Genomic DNA, 25,147 nt, shown 5'->3' on the forward strand with positions numbered 1-25,147 from the left:
GAAGAGAGATTGGCAGGGTGGACTTAAAAACATGGCCTAAATATAAGCTGTCTGTAAGAAACCCTCTTAAAATACAGCAATATTGGGCAGGTTGAAAGTAAAAGGATGGAAAAAGATATAGCATGTAAAAGTTAACCAAATGAAAACATTGGTAGCTATAGTAATATCAGACAGACTTTAGAGCAAAAACATTTACCAGAGACAGAAAAGGACATTGTTTTATGCTGTATGATTGTGTAAAAACTGGTATTTATTTAAATAAAAAGATATTTTATAATGATAAGAAGGTTGGTTCACCAAAAATATATAGTAATCCTAAATGAATAAGCACCAAATAACAAAGTTGCAAAGTATGTGAACAAAAACTGATGGAACTTAAAGAAAAAATAGACAAATCCATAATTATAGTTGGATGTCACAATTGATAGAAGAGTTAGACAGAAAATCAGTAAGGATATTAAAGAATCAACACCACCATCAACCAACATAATCTAATGATTATTGGATATATACGTATATCCAATGATCATTATATAAATATCATCTAATGATATTTATAGAACACTCTACCCCACAACAGGAGGATACACGTTCTTTTCAAATGTTCACATATACCAAGACAGAACATAACACCAAGACAGACTAGATCCTGGGCCATAAAACAAGCCTCAACAAAATTAAAAGAACTGAACTTATACAGAATGTATTCTTGAACTACAATGGAATCAAACTAGTAATCAATAATAGAAAGATAACACCAAAGTCTCCAAACACTTGAAAACAACAACATACTTCTAAATAATCTATGGGTCCAAGAGGAAGTCTCAAGGGAAAAAATTCATTGAATTGAACAAAAATGAATATAAAATATATCGAAATCTGTGAGATGTGGCTATGCTACTGCCAAGAGGAAAATTTCTAGCACTATTGTTTACGTTAAAAAAGGGAAAGTCTCAAATCAATAACCTCAGCACCCACTGAAAGGTTCCAGAAAAAGAAAAGTTAAATAAGCCCAAAGCAAGAAGAAGGAAGGCAATAATGAAGGTAAGGGCAGAAAACAATGAAATTGAAAGCAGAAAAACACTAGAGAAAAAAATCAGTGTAACAAAGAGCTAGTTTTTTGAAAAGATCCATAAAGTTGATAAACTAGCAAGAATGACAAAGAAAAAAAGACACAAATTAAATATCAGGAATGAACCAAAGGCTATCAACACAGATTCTCTAAAACAGCAGAAGTGTAATAAAGAACTACTACAAACAACTCTACACACATAAATTTGACAACTTGGATGAAATGGACCACTTGATCAAAAAACAGATACTACTACAACTCACTCAATATAAAACAGGTTATTTGAATAGCCCTATGACTTTTCAAGAAATTGAATATGTAATTTTTTAAAAATCTCCCAGAAAAGAGATCTCCAGGTCCACATGGTTTTACTGTAAGGCTCTACTGCAAGTTTAAAGGATTAATACCAATTCTACACAATTACTTCCAGAACTAAAAGAGGAGGGAATGCTTCCCAGTTTGTTTACTGAAGCTAGTATTGCCCTGATACCAAAATCATCCAAAGACAGTTACAGAAAAAAGAAAATTAGACCAAAAACATTCATAATAAAGACACAAAAATCCTTAACAAAATATTAGCAAACAGATTTCAATAATATGTAAAAAGAAAACACCATAACCAAATGGAGTTTATGCCACAGATTCAAAACCGGATCAGTATTTAAAAATTAACCAATACAAACCACTATATGAACAAGCTAAAGAAGAAAAATCGCTCAGTCATATCACTTAATGAGGAGAAAGCAGTGACAAAATTCAATACCCACTCATTTTTTAAAAACTTTCAAAAAGCTAGAAATAGAAGCAAACATTGTCAACTTGCTAAAAGCATCTACAAAAAAACCTACAGGTAACATTATAGTTAATGGTGAAAGTCTGAATGCTTTTCCTCTAAGATCAGGACCAACAATGGATGTCTGCTCTAGGTTGGAAGTTCTTGCCAGGGAAGTAAGGCAAGAAAAGGAAATAAAAGGCATATAGATCAAAAAGAAGAGATAAAACTGCCCATATTTACATTTAGTATTTAATTTCAAGGAATCTACTCCTAGAACTACTATGTGAGTTCAGAAAGGTTGCATGATATAAGATCAACATACAAAAAGCAATTTTATTTCTATATATTAACAATGACTTGATATATTCATTGCTAATATATAGAAAAATTGTAATTAAAAATATAGTGCCATTTACCATTGCTTAAAATAAAATGAAACACGTAGGTGTAAATCTAACCAAATATGTATAGGACTTGTAAAGTATAAGCTACCTAATGTTGATGAAAGAAATCAAAGATCTAAACAAATGGAGATACATGTTGTAGTCATGAATTAGAAGACCCAACATATTACAAATGCTTATTCTCCCAATTGATATACAGGTTTAACACAATCCCTACCAAATCCCAGCAAGATTTTTTGTAGATATTGATAGGTAAAATCAATTTTTAATTTTGTAGATATTGATATTTGTAAAATAATCATAAAACTTGTATGGAAAGGCAAAAGAACAGAATAGCTGAAGTAATTTCGAAAAAGGAAAGTTACATGGGAGCAATCAGGCTACCCCAGTTCAAAACTTATAATATAGCTGTAATAATCAAGACTGGACTTCACTGGCGGAGGGACAGATATATAGATGAATGGAACAGACAGAGAACCCAGAAACAGACTCACACAAATAGGCCTAACTGGTTTTTGACAGAAATGCAAAAGGAACTCAGTGGAAGAAAGACAGGCATTTCAAATGGTGCCAGAGCAATTGGGCACCCATAGGTAAACAAAACAAAGCAAAACAAAACAAAAAGCAAAAAACCTTGACCTAAGTCTCACACCTTATACAAAATTAACTCAAAGTGGATCTTTCAAAATGGAATTCAAAATGTAAAATACAAAACTATAAAACTTTAACAAAATATAGAATATCTTCAGAACCTAAGACAAGACAAAGAATTCTTAGACTGATAGTAGCAAAAAACATAATCCATAAAAGGAAAAATCAGTAAATTTAAGTTCATCAAAATTAAACACTTTTACTGTACAAAAGACTTTGTTAAAGATAAAGAGGATGAAAGGACAAGCTACAGAGTGGGAGAAAATCTTCACAAACAACATAATTATCAAAGCACTCGTAGCTGGAGTTTATAAAGAACTCTCAACTCAATTTTTAACTCAACAGTTAAAAATCAAATACTACAATTAGAAAATGAGTAAGACAATTATTAACTTGTCGGTGTCTACAAAATGACATGAAGAGACATTTCACTGCAGAGGATATATAGATGGCAAATAAGCACATGAAAAGCTATGCAACATCACCAGCTTTAGGGTATATTTAACTAATGAGACATCACTACGTATCTATCAAATACCACTGCATACCTGTCAGAATGAAAAACAAAAACAGTGACAATACCGAATACTGGCAAGCATGCAAAGAACTTGGATCACTCATATATTGCTAATGGGAATGTAAAATGGCACAGCTTCTCTGGAAAACAATTTGCCAGTTTCTTAAAAAAAAAAAAAATGTAAGTTTTATACTACACAGCAATTGCACTCCTGGACATTAATCCCAAAGAAATGAAGACATATGTTCACACAAAAACAATACACAAGACCTTTTTCTTATACAAGAACTTTTCTAGGTGCTTTACTTGTTATAGCCAAAAACTAGTAACAACCCAGATGTCCATTTACCATTGTTTACATACATAAGGATATCATAGACCTGTAAAACTGAACTTGGGGATTGTCCCAAGACCCAAGACAAAGGGTCAAAGGGATAGAAAGTCTGAAAGAAAATTAACAGGCCGATGTCCATCAGTGGGTGAATGGTTAAATAAACTGTGGCACAGTACATACCATGTGATATGACTTATCAATGAAAAGGAACAAACTACTGATACTCCCGACAACCTGGATGTATCTCCAAAGAATAATGTCCAGTGAAAAACACCAATCCCAAAGGTTACATACTATGTGTTTCCATTTATATAACATTCTTGAAATGACAAAACTATAGAAATGAAGGGCAGATTAGTGGTTGCCAGGGGTTGAAGGAGTTGGGGCAAAAATGTGCGTGGTTATGGGCAACACGAAGGATTCTTTTGGCAATGGAACTATTCTATATCTTGACTATCAATGACGATATCCTGGTTGTGATATTGTATCATAGTTTTGCAAGATGGCACCACTATGAAAACCTGGGTAAAGTTTGGGATCTCTGTATATTATTTTTTTACAACTGCATGTGAATCTGCAATTATTTCTAATGAAAACTTAATTGAAAATATCAACTAGAAATCCTAGGACATAAATTACTTTCAAAATTTAAAAACTGAATACATAGGATATCACAGACCTGTTAAGACTGAATTTAGGGATTCTCCTAAGACCCAAGACAAAGGGTCAAAGGGATAGAAAGCTTGAAAGAAAGTTAACAGGCAAAATTGTAGTATCTGTCTAATAAGAGTTCCAGGAAGATGGAACAAAGAACAACAGAGGGAAAGAGTCAAGTAACCAAAGAATTACCTGAAGTCAAACACACAGGTCTTCACATTTTAATCCCAAATCTCAGATCTAAGCAATGGTGACCACAGAAACCAGTCCACCTTTATAGTTATAGTGGAGCTCACATAATTGTTGAAGCATAACATAAAACTGGTAATAACAATATGGAACCTTTTACAGGTGCATTGAGGGCCAGAAAGGAAAATGAAAACAAACTTACAACCATACACACAGAGGTCAAATCACAGAGAAAATGAAAGAGAAAAAAATCCTGGAAGTTACCATGAGAAGGTCAAGTTATATGAAAAGGAACAAAAATTAACATTGGCATCAGACTTCTCACCAGCAGCACTGGGATGCTGAAAGACCATAGGACAATATTTTCAAAACTCTGCATGAAAATTATTTTTAGCTTCAAATTTAAACCCAGCCAAATGTGCTGGGAGAAAATAAAGACTTCAAGAGTTCAGTTTATTACCTAGGTAGTCATCCATATATATTGCAAGCACATAAAAATAGGCTTTGAAAGAATGAATGATTTAGTAGAGGAGACAATCTAGTAAAAGTTTTAAAAAATTAACATAAAAGAAAGACTTAAGAGTAAAGAAACAGGTGACAATGAAATTGGTCAACCTTGATAGTTAAGCTCACATGCCTGATGCTGCATAATTAAAACTGTTAATGACGATATGGATCGAAATTTCTGGGTGGCCCCAATCTGGACAGGTAATGAGGGAGAGGAGAAGATGGCAGAGAGAGGTGAAACTATGATAAAGTTCTTGTTTTGCTCAGGAGAAGAGGATAGGTGTGGATTAATGCTCAACATTGTAGAAAATGACAAATTCAAGTATGTGTTTTTGAGCATATTAGAAAAACAGGATTAGAATGCAAAAATTTCAAGCCACTAGAATGGAAGAAAACAAAGAGGAGAGAAGAAACAACATCTACTTGGCAAAAAGGCAGGTAAGTAAAAGAAACATACAAAAAAACAGTAAAACTAAATTAATTGATAGTTATTTAATAAAAGAGAAAACAAAACACGAAAACAAAAATAAATCCAAATATATCTGAAATCAGAACATACGTGAATATATCAAATTCACTCTTTAAAGCAATTCTTAGATCGTACAAAATGAGAAAACTGAAGCCAGATGCACACTGCTTGCTTATAAAACAAGATTAAAAAGAAAAGGATGGAAAATTTGTGAGGAAATAATGATAAAATAACTTAGTAGGTATGGCAATATCGACACCAGCCAAAGAATAACTAAAGGCAAAAAGAGAATGAGACAGGATTTTTATATTGATTAAAGAAAGATTCACCACCACAAGAGATGGTAATTTTTGTGTACCTTATAGCATAGCTATGAAATAGATACACCAAAAACTGAGAGAAATTGACAAATTTGCAATCATCAGGGATACAAAAGACTCCTGAGCTTTTGAATGAGCTTGATCAAGCTCGCAAGTGGCAAATGCAGATGTGTACAGGTGCCAGGCAGGCAGGATAAATGGCTGAAGTGGACAGGTCAGTATACCAGGTTGTGAGGGGGCAGGGGGAACTCCCTTTGAAGGAAGCCTCTGCAGCCCCAGCTGTTGCCATGAAGGACTGAGGGCCCAGTATGGAAAGAGGTTCTGATTTTTCAAGAAAAACTCCAAATCCACATTTTTCCATAATATCTCTTGATTTGTATATGTTTGCATAAGTTTTTAAAAAACGCTTGTTTGGGTCACACAAACACATCTGCAGGCCAAGGCAGCTTGTGGGGCAATAGTTGCAACCTTTGATCTAATTTATATAGGTTTTTTATTCAATAAGCATAAACTAAAACTACTCTTCAAATAACCTGTTGGACTATTTATAAAAACTGAACATGTATTAGACCGTAAAGAAATTCTCAATAGATTCAGAGAAGCAGAAATTATATAGTCACTGATCTCAGTGCAATAAAGTTAAAGATTAACAACAAAAAGAACACCAAAAAAGCTACCTAGCTGGAAAAAAAAAATTTAATGCCTTATAAATAACACATGAGTTAGAAAAATCAATCCGGAAATAAAAACTTATTCAGAAAATTTCAGAAATTTTATTAGGCCAGAAATAGGTAATAAGAAAAAAATATATAAAACATTTATTTATTTATTAGAGCACATCAAAGCCTGAAAATAAAGAACTAAGCCTTATTCAAAGGAAAAAACAATAAAAATTTAAAAGCTGAAGGAATTAATAAAACTAGAAGTACATGAACTAGAAAATATAAGAACTCAGAAAAATCAAATCTAGTTCTCTGAAAAAACCAATTCTATAGGAAATAGCAAATATTTCATTAGCCTAATCAAGGAAATAAGGAGAGATACCACAAATAGGATTAGGAAGACTTATGACTATAAACATGGAAGATATATTTGATTATAAGAATGTGATATTACATTTATATGTCACATATTTAGAAATCTGGAGAAATTGATGATTGTCTAGGAAAATTTATCTACCAAAATTCCCTCAAGGAGAAATTAAAAACCTGAATATACCTAGCCCTTTAAAGAATCACCATATCTGGTTAAATTGATTAATCAGCTCTACCTACATTTCAAAAAACAGGGAATGTCCACAGTATATGAACTGTTTCAGAGCACAGGAAGAGACAGAAAGCTTTCTCACTCACTCCATAAAACCAGCATAATGCTGATACCCAACTAGAGAGGGACATCACAACGAAATAGCAACTGTAGTTCAACCTAGCTTATAAATAAAGATGCAAAACCATACATAAAATATTAACAATTCAGTGCAGCAGTGTATTAAAATAACAATACTCATAATCAAATAGAATTTATTCCGAGTATGGAAAAAATGAAATTTCTGTTAGGAAATCTATTACTATAATTTACTACATTAAACAGACTAAATAGTAAAGTTGAAAAACAATATAACTACCTTAATAGATGCTTTTTTAAAAAGCATGTAATAAGATTTAGTATCCATTTCTGTTCAAACCTCTTAGAAAGCTAGGAATATAAAAATGTCCTTAATTTAATAAAGAGTAATTACAGGAAACCTACAGAAGACATCTACAAATGGTGTAACACTAGGAACATTCCTGTATAAATCAGAAATAAAACAACAAAACCTATAAACCACCATTATTTAATATTAATCAGGAGTCCCTCTACATTGAAATAAGACATGAAAAGAAATGAATTTTTAATATTAGATAAATCCATCATTATATTTACAGACAGCTTTTATTTACAGCTGTCTAGAAAGGCTAAAATAATAAAAAAATAATAGCACCAATAGAGTTCATTCATTAAGGTAGACAGATACAAAAAGCAAACATACAAAAATTAGTAGTTTTCCTATATCCATTTCAATAATTACCCATGAGAAATAGACTTTAAAAAGAATTAACCTAGATAAAAACCTAACAAGAAATGGGTAAGATTGATATGAAGACAGTGATAAAACTTATAAAAAGCTGATGTCAAACAAGACCTGAATAAATAAAAACATACCATGTTCCTGGGTGGGAAGACTCAATATTGTAAAGATGTCAATTCTCCCCCAATTAATCTATAATTTCCATGCAATCCCAATCAAAATCCCAACAGGATTTTTTATGGAACTTGACAAGCAGATTCTCAAGTTCATCTGAAAGAGAAAATGTGCAATAATAGCCAAGAAATTTTTCAGAAAGAACCATAAGAGGAAATTTGTCCTATTAGTTATCAAAAACTCCTCTTAAACTATAACTTACACTGAATTATTATTTAGGGATTAAAAATGAATAGAATAATGAAACATAATAGAGGATGCAGTTATAAATGAGGGAATTCAGTACTGATGGGGGGCATGTGGAGATCACTAGATACTAATCTTAGGGAAAAATAAAGTTAGATCTCCCCTTCACACCATTCATGGAAATAAATTACATATAGATTAAAAAACTAAATGCAAAAAACAAAACCATAAAAAGTTTAAGATGAGCTATTCTAAAAGTAAGTTTTTATAGGAAATACAGGAAAATAGATTTATTATCTTGGGCGATGTTAAGCAAGATCTCAAAACCAAGAGGCATAAAGGAAGATTAACAAATCTGACATCATAGAAATTTTTGAACAGATATTTCTGGAAATATTACATATAGAAAAAGTACAAATCATAAATATACAGCTCTACAACTTAATTTAAAAAGTTAAATTTCTCTAAAATGAAGGTTAGGGACTTCTAGTTAAGTACGTAGGACTACTCCAGCCTCTGAGAACAATGAAGATGACACACACACCCTTATGATTCCCCAGAATGTATAATCACACAGATATACCATCTTTCCAAGAATAGGCAGTTTTTGTGGCATGATTTATTGGAGGAGAAAAAGGGAGTGACAATCAGCTGTGCCCCTATGTGGTCAGCATGAGTTAATGCTAATTCACTGGTGAGGGGAGGGTATCTCAGAGCTAATGGGCTGGCAGAAGAGAAGGACTCAGGTCCACAAACTCAAATCCACAGTGCGGGCAGCCCAATTCACTCCCCTCCTCCCCTTATTTTAGTATCTTACTGACCCAGAGAGCAATCCCTCACCTCCTCTCCAGCCAGTCATTAGCAATAACCACAAAGTGACTAGCATGACATTTATGCAATAATGCTGCAAGTATTAAGGGAAAAGGGGCATAACAACTGCAAGAAAATGATGAAAAGTATAAATAAACACTTCTCTATAATATCCAACATTTAATGAAAATAGGATTTTCTGAAGCAAGAGCTCAAAGAGATACAAGGGTTCAATGAAAAGATAAGATGAAAGAAAGAGATCCAATGTGTGTTCATCCTCAGGAAAGAAACAGAATCAAAAAATTAAGGAATTTAAGAAATGAAAACCATATTAGAGTTTTCTCTGAGAAAAAAGAAGACAATGGTGACATTGTCAGAGACTTGGAGGACAGGCTTGAGAAAAACTGAGGAAAAGTAAAATGGGAAAGAAACAAAAAGGTAAGATATGGTTAGAAAGAGATATAAAAGTCAGTAAATAGAAGCCCAATATATGTATATGTGGTACACATGAAGACTAGAACTGAACATATGGAACCCAAAATACTCAAAACCAAAACAGAAAAAAAATTACCTGAAATTTAAAAAGCAAAAACAAAACAAACCCAGATTCTTTTAAGTAAACTGAGTCTGAACAACAGCTGCGATAAAATAATTCTCACCCAGAGGCGGCCCAGCAAAGCTACTGGACTTTAAAGATAAAGGAAGAATTCTATCAAAGTCAAAAAGTCCAGTCACGTACAATGGGGAGAAATCATCCTGGTCTCAAAATTTTTCCAAGCAATGCTGAATCCAGAGGGCAAACGGGCATTCTTGACCAAGTTCTGTAAGAATACAATATGTAACACAGACATAATTCAAGTGTAAAGGCAACCTTCAGACGTTCTCAAAGATGAAAGATTTCAGCAAAGACAGCATCTTGTTAGCCTTTCTTGAAAAATCCAGTGAATTAAGAGATGAATCAAAATAAATAACTTAGGAATGGAAAAGCTGTGTGGAAAATGATGGTGGTGAACCAAGACAAAACAACTGTGAAAAAGCACAGTGACAGATGGTTAATATTGAACCCTGACAATGTAAAACAAACCAACTAACTAAAATTTGAGGCGTGGGGCTGAAGAGGTGAGAAAAAACTGAAATGCCTATCACCTTAGATGGGAAACAGAATTACAGAAAAAGGAACTCTGACCTCTTAAAGATTTTCATAATCTTGTTTTTTTTCTAAATAACCTTAGAGGGATATTTGAGAAAATACTTCATTAGAATGAAATATTTATTTGAAGGTCAGCAATTCCTTCATATCAACTTAAGTTTCTTTTTCTTCTACTAAATTCACATAAATCAAATAAATTAAGCATAAAAGTAAACATTAAACAAACAAAATAAAACATAAAACTAAATCTGAAGTTGAGCAATTATTGTTCGACTTAGTTCCTCTTGTTTTAAGTTTGCATAGAATTAAACTTAATATATTTTACTAAAAACAAGTATAGTATGATCAGATGTTAATGAAATAATACCCATTCATCCATCTATCCATTTATCTGTATACATGGTTTAAAGATTTCTGTTAAAGAGTAGAGATTAAGAACTGGGGCCTGAAGTAAGCTTGGTTTGAGCTTAAGCAAGTTATTTAACCTTTCTGGCCCACATTTGTAAAATGGGGACAAGCATCTATAATATATAGTGTTTTGTGGAGGGCACATAAGATAATACATATAGAGCCATTAGTCTAGACCCTATTATCTAGCAAGCACTAGTAAGTAGTTTGTTCTTATTTTCACCCCAGATGATATTGACCTTTTTTGTATTCTTCTGTACTAGATAAAACATTTCATATATTTTGGAGTTAACCTGACTTATTAGTAATGTTCTAGTAAGAAGAGTATTTTAAAGATATAATTTAGATAGTGCCACTATTTCTTTCACTTGATTTAATTTTTATGTGATAAAACATAAGAAATATGCAATTTTACAAAGAAAGTTGGTAGAAAAAAATATTCCATTTGTATAAATATGTAATCAAAATTTTAGAAGCCCATCTGTGGTGATTTTAAACCATATCCATAAATCCTCTGACACTTTTCCATTCAAAAGGTAAAGCCTAATTTATCTTCCCTTGACTATATGTTGGACTTAATGATCCATTTCCAAAGAACAGAGAATGACTGAAGTGATGGTATGTGACTTCTAAGACTGTGTCATAAAATAACATTGCTGCTTCCTTCTTGTTCTCTCTCCTGAATCACTTGCAGTGAAAGAAGCTAGCTACCATGTTATTAGGATACTGTAAGAACCCTATGGAGAGGTGCATGGTGAAGAAACAAGGCTTCTTGCCAACAGCCAGCAAGGTACTGAAGACTCCAACCAACAGCCAAATAAGTGACCCATCTTGGAAGTGGATCCTCCAGCCCCAGTCAAGCTTTCAGAATATAGTTACAACCAACCACTTGATTGCACCCTCATGAGTGCCCCTGAGCCAGAATCACTCAGCTGAGTCACTATCTGTGCTAGATAACAAATGCTATTGCTTTAAGCAGCTACAGTTTGGAGTAACTATTATGCAGCAATAGATAACTAATACAACATAATATAAACCAAATCTAATACACCAAATATAAAACACAACTTTTAGTTCCGGTAATGACAGAGTAGCTCTATCAGACTAAGTCTTCTAAAAATAAGAATTACAAACTCCGGACAAAATGTTTATTAAAAAGAAAACACAACTTTTGTATATGAATGGATAAAGAAGGTGTGGTACATATAAGCAATGGAATATTGTTCAGCCATAAGAAGAAAACAAATCCTACTATTTGCAACAACATGGATGGAGCTAGAGGGTATTATGCTCAGTGAAATAAGCCAGGTGAAGAAAGACAAGTTCAAATGATTTCCCTCATCTGTGGAGCATAAGAACAAAGAAAAAACTGAAGGAACAAAACAGTAGCAGAGTCATAGAACCCAAGAATGGACTAACAGTTACCAAAGGTAAAGGAACTGGGGAAGTTAGTTGGGAAGGGAGGGATAAGGGGAGAAAGGGGATATTATGATTAGCACACATAATGTAGTACGGTGGGGGTACAGGGAAGGCAGTATAACACAGAGAAGACAAGTAGTGATTCTATAGCATCTTACTACGCTCATGGACAGTGACTGTAATGGGGTATATGGTGGACACTTGATAATAGGGGGAGTCTAGTAACCATAATATTGCTCATGTAATTGTACATTAATAATAGCGAAATTAAAAAAAGAAATAAAATTAAGAAAAAAAAGAAAACACAACTTTTTAAGGACATTGAAAAACAACCAGAAGAAGGCAGAGGCAGACAAGGGATTCAGTTCTTGAAATAAGGGAACCATACTGGGTATGATCAAAGTTTATATGACTTTTCCTCTGAGGGAAGTCCCTGTTTCTCTTAGTACAGAGAGCCTAGAACGCATCAGGCAAGTGCAATCTTATTCTCCCGGGGAGTCATGGAATGGAGTTTGGGACTGCTAGAGCATCTAGCTATTGGGAGAAATCTCAGAAAGAAGAGAGCTACGGAACAGGACTTAGAAACTCCCTTCAAACATGTAGCTAACTCCTGGGCTAATCATGTTTGGGCAAGACTCCAAGCAGTAGAGTCTTGGAAAGGAAAAAAACAGCTGGAGGATGAATGAGCTGAGCATATATCTCATCTGCTGCCCATTACAGGGGAGTCAATGTGATGTTTGATTCTTGCCAAGTTAGAAGTCTTCATAAACATGTCAATCTTTCCATTGAAGTGTCAAAAGGGTCATATTCTAAGACTAAAGACTATGCACTTGGGTTGAAGGATTTTCCTTAAGGCTAAAGGCAAATCAGAGAGATCAACCATAAAAAAATAATAATAACTAAGCTTTCACAAGCTCAAATTGAGCTGGCTGCTAAAACAAAACTGAACAGTATTCAGACAAAGATAACAGAATTCAGTCTCTACAATGTATAGAGTACAATAAAAAATTACTAGACACATGCAAATAAATTGTGCGAAATTATAGACAGACAGGAATATGTGACTGATTGTAAAGAGGATACTCAATCTTTAGAAACATACCCATAAACGTACAGATATTGAGAGTAATACAAAAGATTTTAAAGTAGCTCTTATAAATATACTATAGAATCTAAAGTGAAAAATAGATAAAATGGCTAAGAGAAGAATCATCTCAGGAAAGATTTGGAAAGAGTTAAAAAAAAAAAGCCAAATGGAAATCAAGACAGAAAAGCACAAAAACTGAAAGTTTAAAAAATGTGTATTTCTTGGACAGGATTAATAACAGATTGGACACAACAAAGGAAAGGATTAATGAGCCTGAAGGTAATGTAATAAAAATCATCCAAATTGAAGCACATGAACAAAAAATAGATTTAAAAAAATGGAACACCCTTAATAACCTATGAGATATATCAAGCAATCTAACTATAATTGGTGCCTATGGAGAAGAGAGAGAAAAGAAGACTGAAAATTGTTTTTAGAAACTATTGACAAATATTTTCCAAATTTGCTTTAGGAAGAGAAAAAACCCACTAGAAAGCACACAAGCCCCACAGTGGACAAATGTGAAGAAAATTACAAGAAGGACATTATAATCACAGGAAAAACACAGATTAAAAAAAAAAACATTATCAAAACACCCAGAGGAACAAATCCTTAATAGGGAACAACAATAAGGATGACAACAGACTTATCATAAAAAACAATGGATGCCAGAAGATGAGGGAATACATCTTCAAAGTACTCAAAGACAAACATGTTACGCTGGAATGCTATGTTCAGCAAAATTTATTTCAATAATGAAGATGAAATAAAGACACTTTCAGATAAAAGCTGAAATATTTTCTTACTAGCATACCTGCACTTCAAGAAATGCAAGAAGAAATTCTCAGGCTGAAGAAAAACTGAAACCAGATGGAAATCTGAAGCTAGAAAGTAAGGAAGAGCACTAAGAATGGTAAATATGTAGGTAAGTATGTTTCCCTTCATAAATATTTTAAAGTCAACCATTAAAGCAAGAATAATAATGCAGAAAGGATGAGAGTATGAAGTCAAATCTGTTTTAGCTTCATATGTAATACATAAAGTATTATAATATTAATCTCAGATAGATTGAAATAAGTTAGGACCTACATTAAATCTCCTGAACCACAACTTAAAAAAGATATAAAAATGTATAGCTCATGGTCCCCTCCAGGGACATCTCAGAGAAATCCCCTTCGTGTGCCAGCACACTCAGAGGCAGGCTTCGGAGGGCCTGAAGGTTATCCTGCCCAGGGGTAGGCTTGGAAAGAGGGGCAGGAAGAAGGGGTGGCTGCCTGTGTGGAGAGGCTGAAGCTGTGAACAGCAGCTTGGAGACACGGCTGTCAGTTTCCCTGGGTCAGTGCCAGCCTAAATGCCCTTTTTGCCTCTCCATGGCCAGCTCCACTCCATGGCGCCTCTCCCTCTGCATCCTCAGCACTTCCCCCACTTCCAGCTGAACCCTCCTGTGTTGAGCTCATGCTGTGTCTTCTGGCTTCCGCTCTCACTGAGTGCTTGCTCTGCCAGCCTGGGGTTGCCTGTCACCCTCTGTCATTGCAGTACTCGGTCCTATACTGTCTTTTGTGTTGGCATCATTCATCCCAAAAACATGCTGAGCTCCTGGAGGTACCAAATTTTTTCTGTCTCTTTTTATACTCCATCGGTGGCACAGGATTATATGGGCAGTTCATGCTCAGAGATATTAAATACATTAATTTAAACAGGTTCCTGTTCCCAAGCCCTTGCAGTAGAGATGGTCTCCCAGAGTTTGGGAAACATGGCTATACAATTTTGCAACGAGCACAGAGCAGATCTAGTGAGAACCATATTCACTGTGTAATTTCTTAGGTTGCTCTTTACCTTTAGTGCTCCAGTGACTGCTCATCACAGGCCAGGTAGTTACCTACCTCTTGCCTGACTCCAGACCCCCTAAGCCAGAACTTCTCTCAAGCTGTTGTTTGTTGTCACACCCTCTTGGGATCTTGTTATAACATAGATTGTGACTCAGTAGGGACTTTGGGAAGCAAGGCTCAGACAACCCCAAAGGTGGGGTCTACCCTGACTCAAAGCAATGCAGATCATTTTTATTCTACCTCGGAGGGTTTCTGCAGGTAGGATGGAGTTGCTCAGAGGCTCCCTACAGACTTAGTCCTGAGACAATGCTTTCATACATGACATTGGCCTCATCGCCCCAACAGACCTGGGGAAGCAGCTGTATCATTGCCTTTCATCCCCCACAGGTGAAGGAATATAGGCTCAGAGAGGTTACATCAGTTGTCCAAGGACACACAGCCCATGAGTGGTAGGAATGGGATTGGTACCCAGGTCAACTTGGTCCTACAGCTCATGGACAGACTTCTCAGGGGTCTTCACTCATCAGAAACTCCAGGGAGGACTTACATATCTCAGTGTAAAAGAACTATCCACAAAGGAGCAAGGCCGGGTGACAGAGTTCCCTGATCTGAGGAACATGCCCTTGGCAGTTAATGCTGTTATAGGTGACAAATCCTAGACATTTCAAAGATTTCCAAGGGAAAAGGCAGGCATAGAGTCCTAAGTAAAAGCTGGGGACCCTCTTTTTAAAACTCAGGAAGTTCCCCCAGGACTAGAGGATGCATAGAACCCCTGGTCCAAACTCCCCACCAGTGCTTCTTATCATAAAGTTGAGGGGGCCTAGCTGCCCCCACAAGGCCAAGCAGCAGAGAAGGCAATGCACTGGGAAGGTGGCTACCCAGCATGCCACCAGAGCGAGTGTGAACACCTCCAAACTGAGAGACAGTGTCCCCAGTAAGGACAGCAGTGCCCCAGGGCTATCTGAACAGTCACAGAGCACCCATGCCCATGCACACACTTGCTCAGGTCCCACAGCTCAGTGACGTGCACCTAACAAGCCCTTTAGAGTACTCGTTCACCGTCTGCTGGTTTGAGTTGTCAAACTGCCAGGCTTGGGTGAGGCACAGGAAGAGGTGTGCCTCTGCTCTGAAGCCCCATCCTAGCAAGGGAAGCTTGGCTAAAATGGAGGCGCTAAGCAACAGAGCCAGAGATGCCTGGGGTCAGGCCTTGCTCCTGACAGGGACCTGGAACTGCCGATCTCCCTGGTGAATGAGACAGGGGAGGCAGCTAAATTCGAGGGCATTTAATGGAGCACAGTGGCTGTGAGCTGGCCATAGGTCATGGGTGGACTAAGCCAAATGGAAGGCAGAGAGAAGCTTTTGGGCAATGAGAAGGAATGCTCCAAGCCCAGGCATAAAGGGGGAAGATCAGGTGTGTCTGGGATGCTATGACAGACGTTCTCTGGCCAAAGCCGAGGGCAGGACCTGGAGAAATGAAGAGTGGGTGCTGAGGAAAGGCCTTAGTCTCAGGCACAGGCTGTAAGTTCTGTTGGAGAGGTGACAGGGTGCCACTGCAGAGCTGGGAGCAGGAGAGACCCAAGGTGGCCTTTAGGAGAAGAGATCAGATTGACAGCGATGAAACAGCAGCCAGACTAGCAGGGCCAGAAGAAAGAGAGTGCCTTTCTGATGAGACCTGCGATGGCTTTCAGGCAAAACAGTGAGCAATTCCTTAGCCTCCAGGCCGGTCGCTGTGTGCTGGCTGCCAGGCCACGGCACAAGCTCAGGCCCAGGGGTCTGATGCAGCCAGCAGAGGCGAATGGAGGTAAAGCTGTTGAGACTTGTAGAAAGGGCTGCTTCTGGCCCCAATTCCCAAGATCCCCATGCCCCACGCCCCAGACCTTACCTCCTATTTTTGCATTGTATGCTATGCCCACGATGCAGTAAGAATTGTTGGCCGAAGCTGCAACTTCTCCTGCACAACGAGTACCATGTCTGGAGCAAAGGAAAAAAGGAAGTGAAGACTCAGCCCAGCAAGTTTAGTGCATTGCTCAGTTCTCATGCAAGAAGTCAGTTTTCCCTACGCCTGGGCATGATACTGAAGCGCATTTCCTGCAGCCCCTGTCCTTGCCACCTCTCCTCTGACAGCTTGTCCAGGAGGGAGCATCAAGCCAGACATTGCACAGCCTTGGGCAGTCCTGCCCCTGCCACACCTGCAGGCTGACAAGCCCTTCCCACCCCTTAGGAAAGGGTGTGCAGTTGCCACTCTCCCACAGCTCCGTGCTCCCCTCTGCCCAGGCTGCATCCGTGTGACTGAAAACACATTGCATGGCATGTACAGGCACAGTGCACACACCTGGCTGGCTGGCAGGAGGTTGGGAAGAACCAGTGTGTCCCCTGTGTACCTACCAGCCCCAGGCTCACCTTGGGACAGCCCCCTCCCACCGTTGTCAATGGCCATTCATGCAGGAGCCAAGGAAGAATTCTCTAAATTGAACACTCAAAAGCAGCAGAGGGACTATGAAGAAATTACCAGAAAAACAAATTCCTTCCTACAGTTATGACCCGATTTTCCAATGTGCTGCATCAGGGCAATTCCTCCAGCAGAGGCCAAAATAGGGGCAAACTTAAATAGCACATCTTTGAGAAGAGTCCACAGGGAATGGGAATCATTGATTCCAATTTAATACCACCTTTAAAAATAGTCCTGGGTCTGTGTGTCAGCCCTCTGTCAGGGAGTCATCTGGCCTCTGGACCTAGGGCAGCCCCAGGCCAGGGCTGTCCACAGAGTCACGGAGCTCCATGTGTCACCTGGGATTTGATCCTGCCCTTTATGGGTCACTGTGGGTGTCTGGATCATTCCTCCCTGTCCCTGGACATGTGTCCAGGAAATGAGGTGCCCTGCACCCCAGGTGTGCTCACTGCTGAGCAGGAAGGGCACCTTGGGATGTGAGGCAGGCGAAGCAACTTCCAGGCCATGCCTGCCTGCACAGCACTGTGGGGCGCCCGCATTGGAACCTCAGAACCGAAGCTGCCAAAAACTAAAATACTATGAAGGGAGGATGCACCGTGGCAAGTGACAGGTCAACAGTGGGAAAGAATGAAAGGGCTTCCATTCTCTTCCTCTAAATATTTTTGAAAGAATGGTGAGAGCTCAATGCCTGGGGCGTGCTGCCAGAGAAGAACACTCAGGACACAGCAAATGGACTCCCAGGACCTGGTTTGGGAAGTGATTCCAATCCCAGGGCTGCCATTCATGGCACACAAGTCACCCAATCTCTCCAGACCCTGCTGCCTTCATTTGCAAAGTGCTGGTAACAAGTACCTTGACTGAGCAGCCCCTGCGTGTGTTCACCACCTGTTACCTCAGCCCTCCCGCAACCCTGGGACGGAGGGAATATCATCTCCACGGAAAAGTCTCTAAGATACCAAGAGCCTCAGTAAGGTCACCCAGCGGGCGCAAAGCCGCTCAGCCAGGAATCCAACCTCACTCACTCCCCCTTCCATCGCATCATAAGGTCAGGGACAGAGTCAAAAAAGATCAGGCATGTGACCTGTGTATGCAAATAGGCCAAACTGCTATTTTAGCACAGGTGGGCGTGAGTACTGCTAGATTTAAGGTTCATTCTTTTAAAATATTCCAGTAAGGTTGGAAACAGGTTCAATGTTGGTGAAACATTCATTTCTAGCTGAGCAGGGTGGGCTGGTGACCTAAGAAGGAGGCTAAATCCACAGAAGCTGCCTTGTGCCTGAAGGGGCGTGCCAGGGCTGGCTCCCGATGTCGCTGGCCAAGCCACAGGAGAGGCGACCACCACCCCATCACCCTCCCAGGATCCCAGCTGTGGCCCAACCCAGAGATTCCTCAGGGAGAGGAAAAGGAAAGCAAAGGAGAATGAGTGACATACTTATTCTCATTGCTGGCATCGTATCGTGGAGATGGGTCATAATCGTTTCCATTGACATCGTAGCTTGCATAGGAATCCTAAGAAATGAGATCTTAGAGACTGAAGAGAACTGGCACTGAGTATTACAGCCCTATTTTAGATGATTTTTATGCCTCTTTTGGAGTAGAGGGGAAAACAGTTGGTACACTCTTACTGTAATGATCATCCTACATGTATTTTTTATTGTGGTAAAATACACATAACAAAATTTACCATCCTAACCATTTTAAAGTGTACAGTTCAGTGGTATTAAATACATTCCCACTGCTTTGCAACCATCTCACGATCCATTCACATAACTGTTTGCAGCTTGAAAAATGAAACTCTACACCCATTATGCACGACCTGCCCTTTCCCTTCTCCCCCCAGTCCCTGGCCACCACCATTCCACTTTCTGTCTTTATGAATGTGACCACTCTAGGGACCTCACATAAACAGAATCACACAGTATTTGTTCTTCTGCGACTGGCTCATTTCATTTAGATAAAGTCTTCAAGGTTCATCAATGTGATAGCATATGTCAGAATTTCCTTCATCTTACATTTTTAATATATGTTTTTGTTTCTATACTTATAATATTCATATATTTTTATATCCTCCCTTGAAAGCATATCATAAAAGCTCTCTGGAATTGTTGACTTCAAAACTGTCACCTTTAAGGTCTGTATAATTGTCTACCAAATGGAAACTATGATTGATTTAACTACTGTTAGGTACCCAGGTTCCTTAGAACACTTTATCATATATTTACTATGTGCCAGGCTCTCCTCTTTACATTTCTGAAAACATTTAATCCTCACAATAACCTTATGAGATAGTAGTTCTATTAGTGACCCCATTTTACGGAAGGTGACACTGAGGCACAGAGAAGCTAAGCAACATGCCCGAGGTTTCAGAGCTAATAAACCCCACAGCCAGGATAGGAACCCAGGCAACTTGGATCCAGAGCCATGTTTTAATCCTGTCATTTTTCACGTCATTAATGTTGGTCTGATGACGATCTCCACGCATGTATTTCTGGGTTCTTTAGGACCCATTCCTAAGAGAAATGTGACTCCTCAAACATGCGGACAGATCCCTCTGCAAATTCCCTGGCTCCAGGATGGCAGGGGAAATTTGGTTTCACCAAACCTCCCCAGCACAGTTTTCTGAACTGTCTAATGTAAAAGGGGGGAAATGGCACCTTATTGCTTTTTTAATTTTGTATTTATTTAATGACTGGCATGGGTGACTATCTTTGCATGTCAGTTACAAGGCTTGACTTACATAATTTGGGGCCAGGTCAGGGTGATTCCTCTCTATTCCATCATCAAGGATAGTGACCACAACGTTTTTTCCCGTGTAGCCCCTCTTCCATGCCGCCTGGACATTCATTTCCGATCGGCAGCGACTGTTCTTGTCCCCACAATGCTGTAGGCACAGAAGACACAAAGCCCCCCAAAACGGACACTGCTGATGCAGAACAGACAAACCGCACAAGCCAGACACAGGTGCTCTTACACTTGCAAGAAAAGAGGAAACACTTTCTCACACCTTACAGAGTAGAGATCCTCTTTCTCCCATCCATTTCCAGGAACTTTAAATGTGTTGGGTTCCACGTGATTTTCCTGCACCCGGCAATCTGGCTGTCATTCTCCTAGGGCATCATCCCCCTTCAAGGGGCTCTGTCCACGACCTGGGCAGTCAGGCAGCGCTCCAACTCACATCAAATCAACACGCTGCTCAAAGACGCCCCCCACCCAACCAACACTTTCATCTAATCTTTTAAAAATTCACAAGAAAGCTTGTGCTACACAGTCCTAAAGCAGGGATCTTACACTCAGATAAGTGTGTCTGTTTATGGAGTTACCATGAAAGTTGTTTTGTGGGGAGAAATTAACCCACCCCAGAAACAGCACTGCGGATGCTCTGGGACAGGGAGGCTCATGCCCTACTCACCATGTACCACATGTTGGACCAAATGGGGTCATTGAAATAAAGCGCCTGAGGGTCACTCCGCACCTGTCTCTTCACCCTGCGTTTAACTTCTTGTTGTTGCAGCCATTTCACCTACCAGGGAGAAATGCAGTTACTGTTGATTTTTAAAATGATCTCCTTATTTTATGTAGCCTCTCTAGAGGTGCGACAGGTGCCTTTTTCATGAACATTTGTGTCCTATTAGATGTGTTGGATGCTAAGTTCCAAGGAGATATTTTCACTTCAAAGTGACCACATTTGAAATGTGTATGTGCGGGGAAAATAGTACCACTCAGATAGGTTTTGTAATCATTCTACTGGAAAAAAAAAAGGACTTGTGATATTGCTGATAAATTGTCTGGTGACCCCTGTCCCACCCCAAGTTAAAAAGAAATACATACATAGGATGGAAAGACTGAGGAGGGGAGAAATTGGTCAGATGGTTATTGGAAGTTGGAGCAAGATGCTTTACAGTGAGGACATGAATTAAGTAAATTATGATAACCTATATGTTGGAATTTTTAGCAGCTACTCGAAACATGGCACCAAAACAGAGAAAAGTCTAGAAAGGGATAAAGCAAAATTATTAATAGTAGCAATTCCTTGCTGGTGCTATTACTGTTAATTTAAAATTTTTAAATTATTTTCAGGGTTTTATATTTCTTTCAATAGGCACGATCTGCCTTCACAAATAAGGAAAAAGTTTGAGAGGCAGTATAAATGATATTTAAGAGCAGGAAACCAGGACCCTTGCTCCCTGAATTCAAAACACAGCTCTCCCATCACCAGCTGTGTGATTTAGAGGGGCCAGCTAACCTTCCTGGCCTCAGTTTATTCATCTGTACAATGGGCACTGGTGTGGGTTGTCATGAGGGGGCACTGGTATACAAATTGGTTTAAATAAAGTACTCATCACATCAGTGATGAGCACACATCTGTATTATCATCATGTGTGTGTGTGTGTGTGTGTGTGTGTGTGTGTGTGTGTGTGTAAGAGTATTTCAAGGCAGAAGAGGTTTTTTTTTCACTTTTAAAAGATCATGGGTAAAATAATTCCCCTGCTCTGAACTGATACATTTTCTTGGTCCTGCTGCCATGTCCCCACTGACTCAGTGACCCCTCCCACTGGGACTCAGCCTGGCAGTGGGACTAAGATGGACACAATGCAGGCACACGGGCCCTGCTCTCAGAGTCCGTGCGTTAGTCGGGGGCTCCCGCCAGGCTGCTCAGAGTGCGATGCAGGCTCTGCAGGGCTGAGATGGTGGAGGGAGGAGGAGCAGGGGGATGGGAGCCTCCCGGGCAGGGGCAGTGGAGGCCCAAGGTGACCTGGAGGCCAGGCCAAGGCTGGTGACCCCAGGCTGGGCCCCAAGGCTGGAGTGGTCACTACAGGGGCCACCTGTGGCAGTTCACGAGGAATGAAGGTGGTCAAGGGCCCGGGGACAGGAAGCCTCAGACCTCTCTCAGCCTCAACCTCCCCACACCGTCCTGAGGGAGGAGAGTAGGCGAGCCCCAAATACAGCCTGGCCCGTAAGGGTGGGGACTGACCTCAGAGGCGTCCATGTGTAACAGGAGAAAATGCTTAGAAAGGAATACAGGCTGCCCCACCTCCACACCACAAGGAACTTAAAACATAGTTTGGGGGTGGCACTAAAACAAGCCTCAGCCCCTAGTCCTAGATAATTTTAAATGGCCACTGATAGCTATTTACAATGAAAATAAAACTATGCAATGAGGTATTTTGTCCATGACACCCTCTGATGGCACTCTGCCACTTCCCCAGGTTAGTGTCTCAACCAGAAAGCTTTCTACTGGAGATATAAAATGCCAAAGACAGTGTTTCCTGATCTGCTAAACATCCTATTATAAAATACAGTGGTATGTACATCGCTAATGATCCGGACTCCTGGGGACGTTCCCGTCCACCTTGCCCAGCTGGCTGACCACCCATCTTACTAACACTGGGTACCTTCCAATTACCGTGGCCACCAGTTCACACTTCCAGTCACAGAGGAGGGGAACTCTCCTCTTCCAAGCAAGGCTCAGCGGGGGACAACCCCAAACCAGTTAGGTGACATGGGAAAGCATGCTGCCTGAAGTCACAAGACAGTCCTCTAGCAAGGTGAGTGTGGGCTTCCTGGCCCCAATCGTTGCTGGGCTCTGGGTAAAAACCCAGTGTTAGCATCCAGTTCTGAGGGTGGGTTGTGATGGCACAGGGTCCATGCCACTGTTTGGAGCGCTCCCTCTGGTGGGGTCTCAGGGGCAGGTCATTCTGATCCTTGACAGCCACCAAGGCAATGTCAGGCCAATGGAACTGAATATAATAGATCATTTTCGAGGCCAGGGCCCTCTGGGCCCAGCCTCTGTGGACATGGCTCACAGAGGATGCTTCAGCCAGCGGTCACTTGGTCTGGACCTGCTTCCCATTCCCATCCTCTGGGCTCTAATCACTTATTTCTGGGCTTATTTCTCACCTAGGCTCAGGGGATTGTGGATCCCCACATCCTGCCATTTTCCAAGCCTACCCGCCCTGATTTCTAAGGATAATCCAGCCACTGTGTTCACTCATCCAATTGCTCATTCAACAAAGCTGCCTTGAGTTCTACTCTGTGTCGGATGCTAGGTTCTGGGAACAGAACATGACCAGCACTGACCATCCAGGCCCAAAGCACCCTCTCCTGTACCCCAGAACGGACGCACAGCTCTGCTTCCAGATGGCCCTCAGGCTGGAACCCAGGAGCCACCTGGCCTCTCTGGGAAGGTGAGGGGTGCCAATGACCCAAAAGCAAGTGCCCGAAACTTTCGTTCCCCATCAAATACTATCTGCACCTGTCCTTGCTAAAGGGCTGCCCTACAGAGGCACCCTCGAGGGCTTCCATCCACGGACAGCGATGCTATAGACAGGAAAGGAATAGCACTACAGGGAGCGTCTCCCTCCTGGAACTGATTCCACCGCAGGGCTAGAACACAAACGGTGAACCGGTGCCAATGGCTAGAACCAAGGCTTGGCGGCACACTTAGCTGGGACTCTTTTCCCTTATGCATGTGATCATCTTTCTTAGAAAAAGCAACCTCAGATCCTCTGGGAGATGTAAAGTACTCTACCTCTCCTGAGAGGACTAGTACAAGCAGGAAATCATAATATCTCTCTGGATCATTTACCCGGATCGTCACTTTACATTCTGCCCACTAGATCCCTGAGAACATTCAAGGAGATGCTCAGACTTTCCCCTTGGAGAAGAACGTATGGGAAGAGAGAGTAGCACACACTGTCTGCCTTTCTAGGCCACAGACACATAACTTGGAGAGTAAGTCCTAAATAAACTCAAGTAAGCCTGCAAATGAGAGGGCCTGGGGCAAAATAAAATACACTTTGTGCTCAGGTAGGCATGGTAAGAGCTAAACTCTACTGGAGGGATCGCCAACCTTTTTATGAAGGAGAGATTTTCAAAGGCTTCAAATTATTGGACTGAAGAAAGGGGAAAGATTGCTCCCAAGGAAGTTCCTGCTCATTCTACTCCACTCTCCTTAGGTTTTATAGCAGGTTGGCTGGTGGCCTCTCAAAAGGTACATCTCCCCAGAACCTGTGAGTGTGACCTCATTTGGAAACTGGGTCTTTTGCAAATATAATTATGTTAAGGATCCTAACTTGTGATCATCCTGGGTGACCTGGGTATGCCCTAAATCCAATGATTAGTGTCCTTATAAAAGAGAGGCTGAGGGAGACTGGACACACAGGAGGGGAAGGTCACGTGAAGACAGAGACAGAGCCTGGAGGACACAGCTACAAGCCACGGACTGCCTGGAGCCTCCAGACACCGGAAGAGGCAGGGAAGGAGTCTCCCCAGGAGCCCTTGGAGGGGGCCCCCACCCTGCTTTCGGACATCTGGACTCCAGAACTGTGAGACAATGAATTCCTGTGTTTTAAGTCCCCCCAGCTTGTGGTAATTTGTTACAGCAGCCCTAAGAGCCTAATCCTGGTTTAAAGCATGGCCTTAATCAGGGTTGAGATTTTAAATATTTGTGACTCTACAAGGCTGTCCTGCTAAAGGAGGACCTGGAAGCCCTGGCTCAGCCAGGCCTTCCCTCTCACTGCTGGTGATGGGAACATGCAGGACCCCAGAGGAGGGCCTATCGTGGCTGCAGAGAGGTGCACTGGGGTGGGGGCAGGGGTCTCAGGGCAGCAGTTCTTTGCCAACATTTAAAAACTGGAACAGCCATCCCAGTGTACCCATCTGTCTTGCCAAT

The 25,147-nt window shown here is 40.1% G+C and overlaps 1 protein-coding gene across 2 annotated transcripts in view; it reads right to left on the reverse strand.

Moving 5' to 3' along the window:
* The window catches only part of PCSK6 (proprotein convertase subtilisin/kexin type 6), a 201,321-nt gene that overhangs the window by 94,964 nt on the left and 81,210 nt on the right, over nt 1-25,147 (reverse strand). For both annotated transcript variants that reach the window (XM_036878645.2, XM_057494791.1), the window contains exons 3-6: nt 20,885-20,995; nt 20,213-20,356; nt 18,908-18,984; nt 16,909-16,997 (exon numbers count right to left, since the gene is read on the reverse strand). In XM_036878645.2, coding sequence (XP_036734540.2) covers nt 16,909-16,997; nt 18,908-18,984; nt 20,213-20,356; nt 20,885-20,995 — 421 coding nt within the window. The remainder of the gene's footprint in view (nt 1-16,908; nt 16,998-18,907; nt 18,985-20,212; nt 20,357-20,884; nt 20,996-25,147) is intronic.

Source organism: Manis pentadactyla, chromosome 18 (genome assembly GCF_030020395.1).
Source record: "Manis pentadactyla isolate mManPen7 chromosome 18, mManPen7.hap1, whole genome shotgun sequence".
NCBI classification, from domain to species: domain Eukaryota; kingdom Metazoa; phylum Chordata; class Mammalia; order Pholidota; family Manidae; genus Manis; species Manis pentadactyla.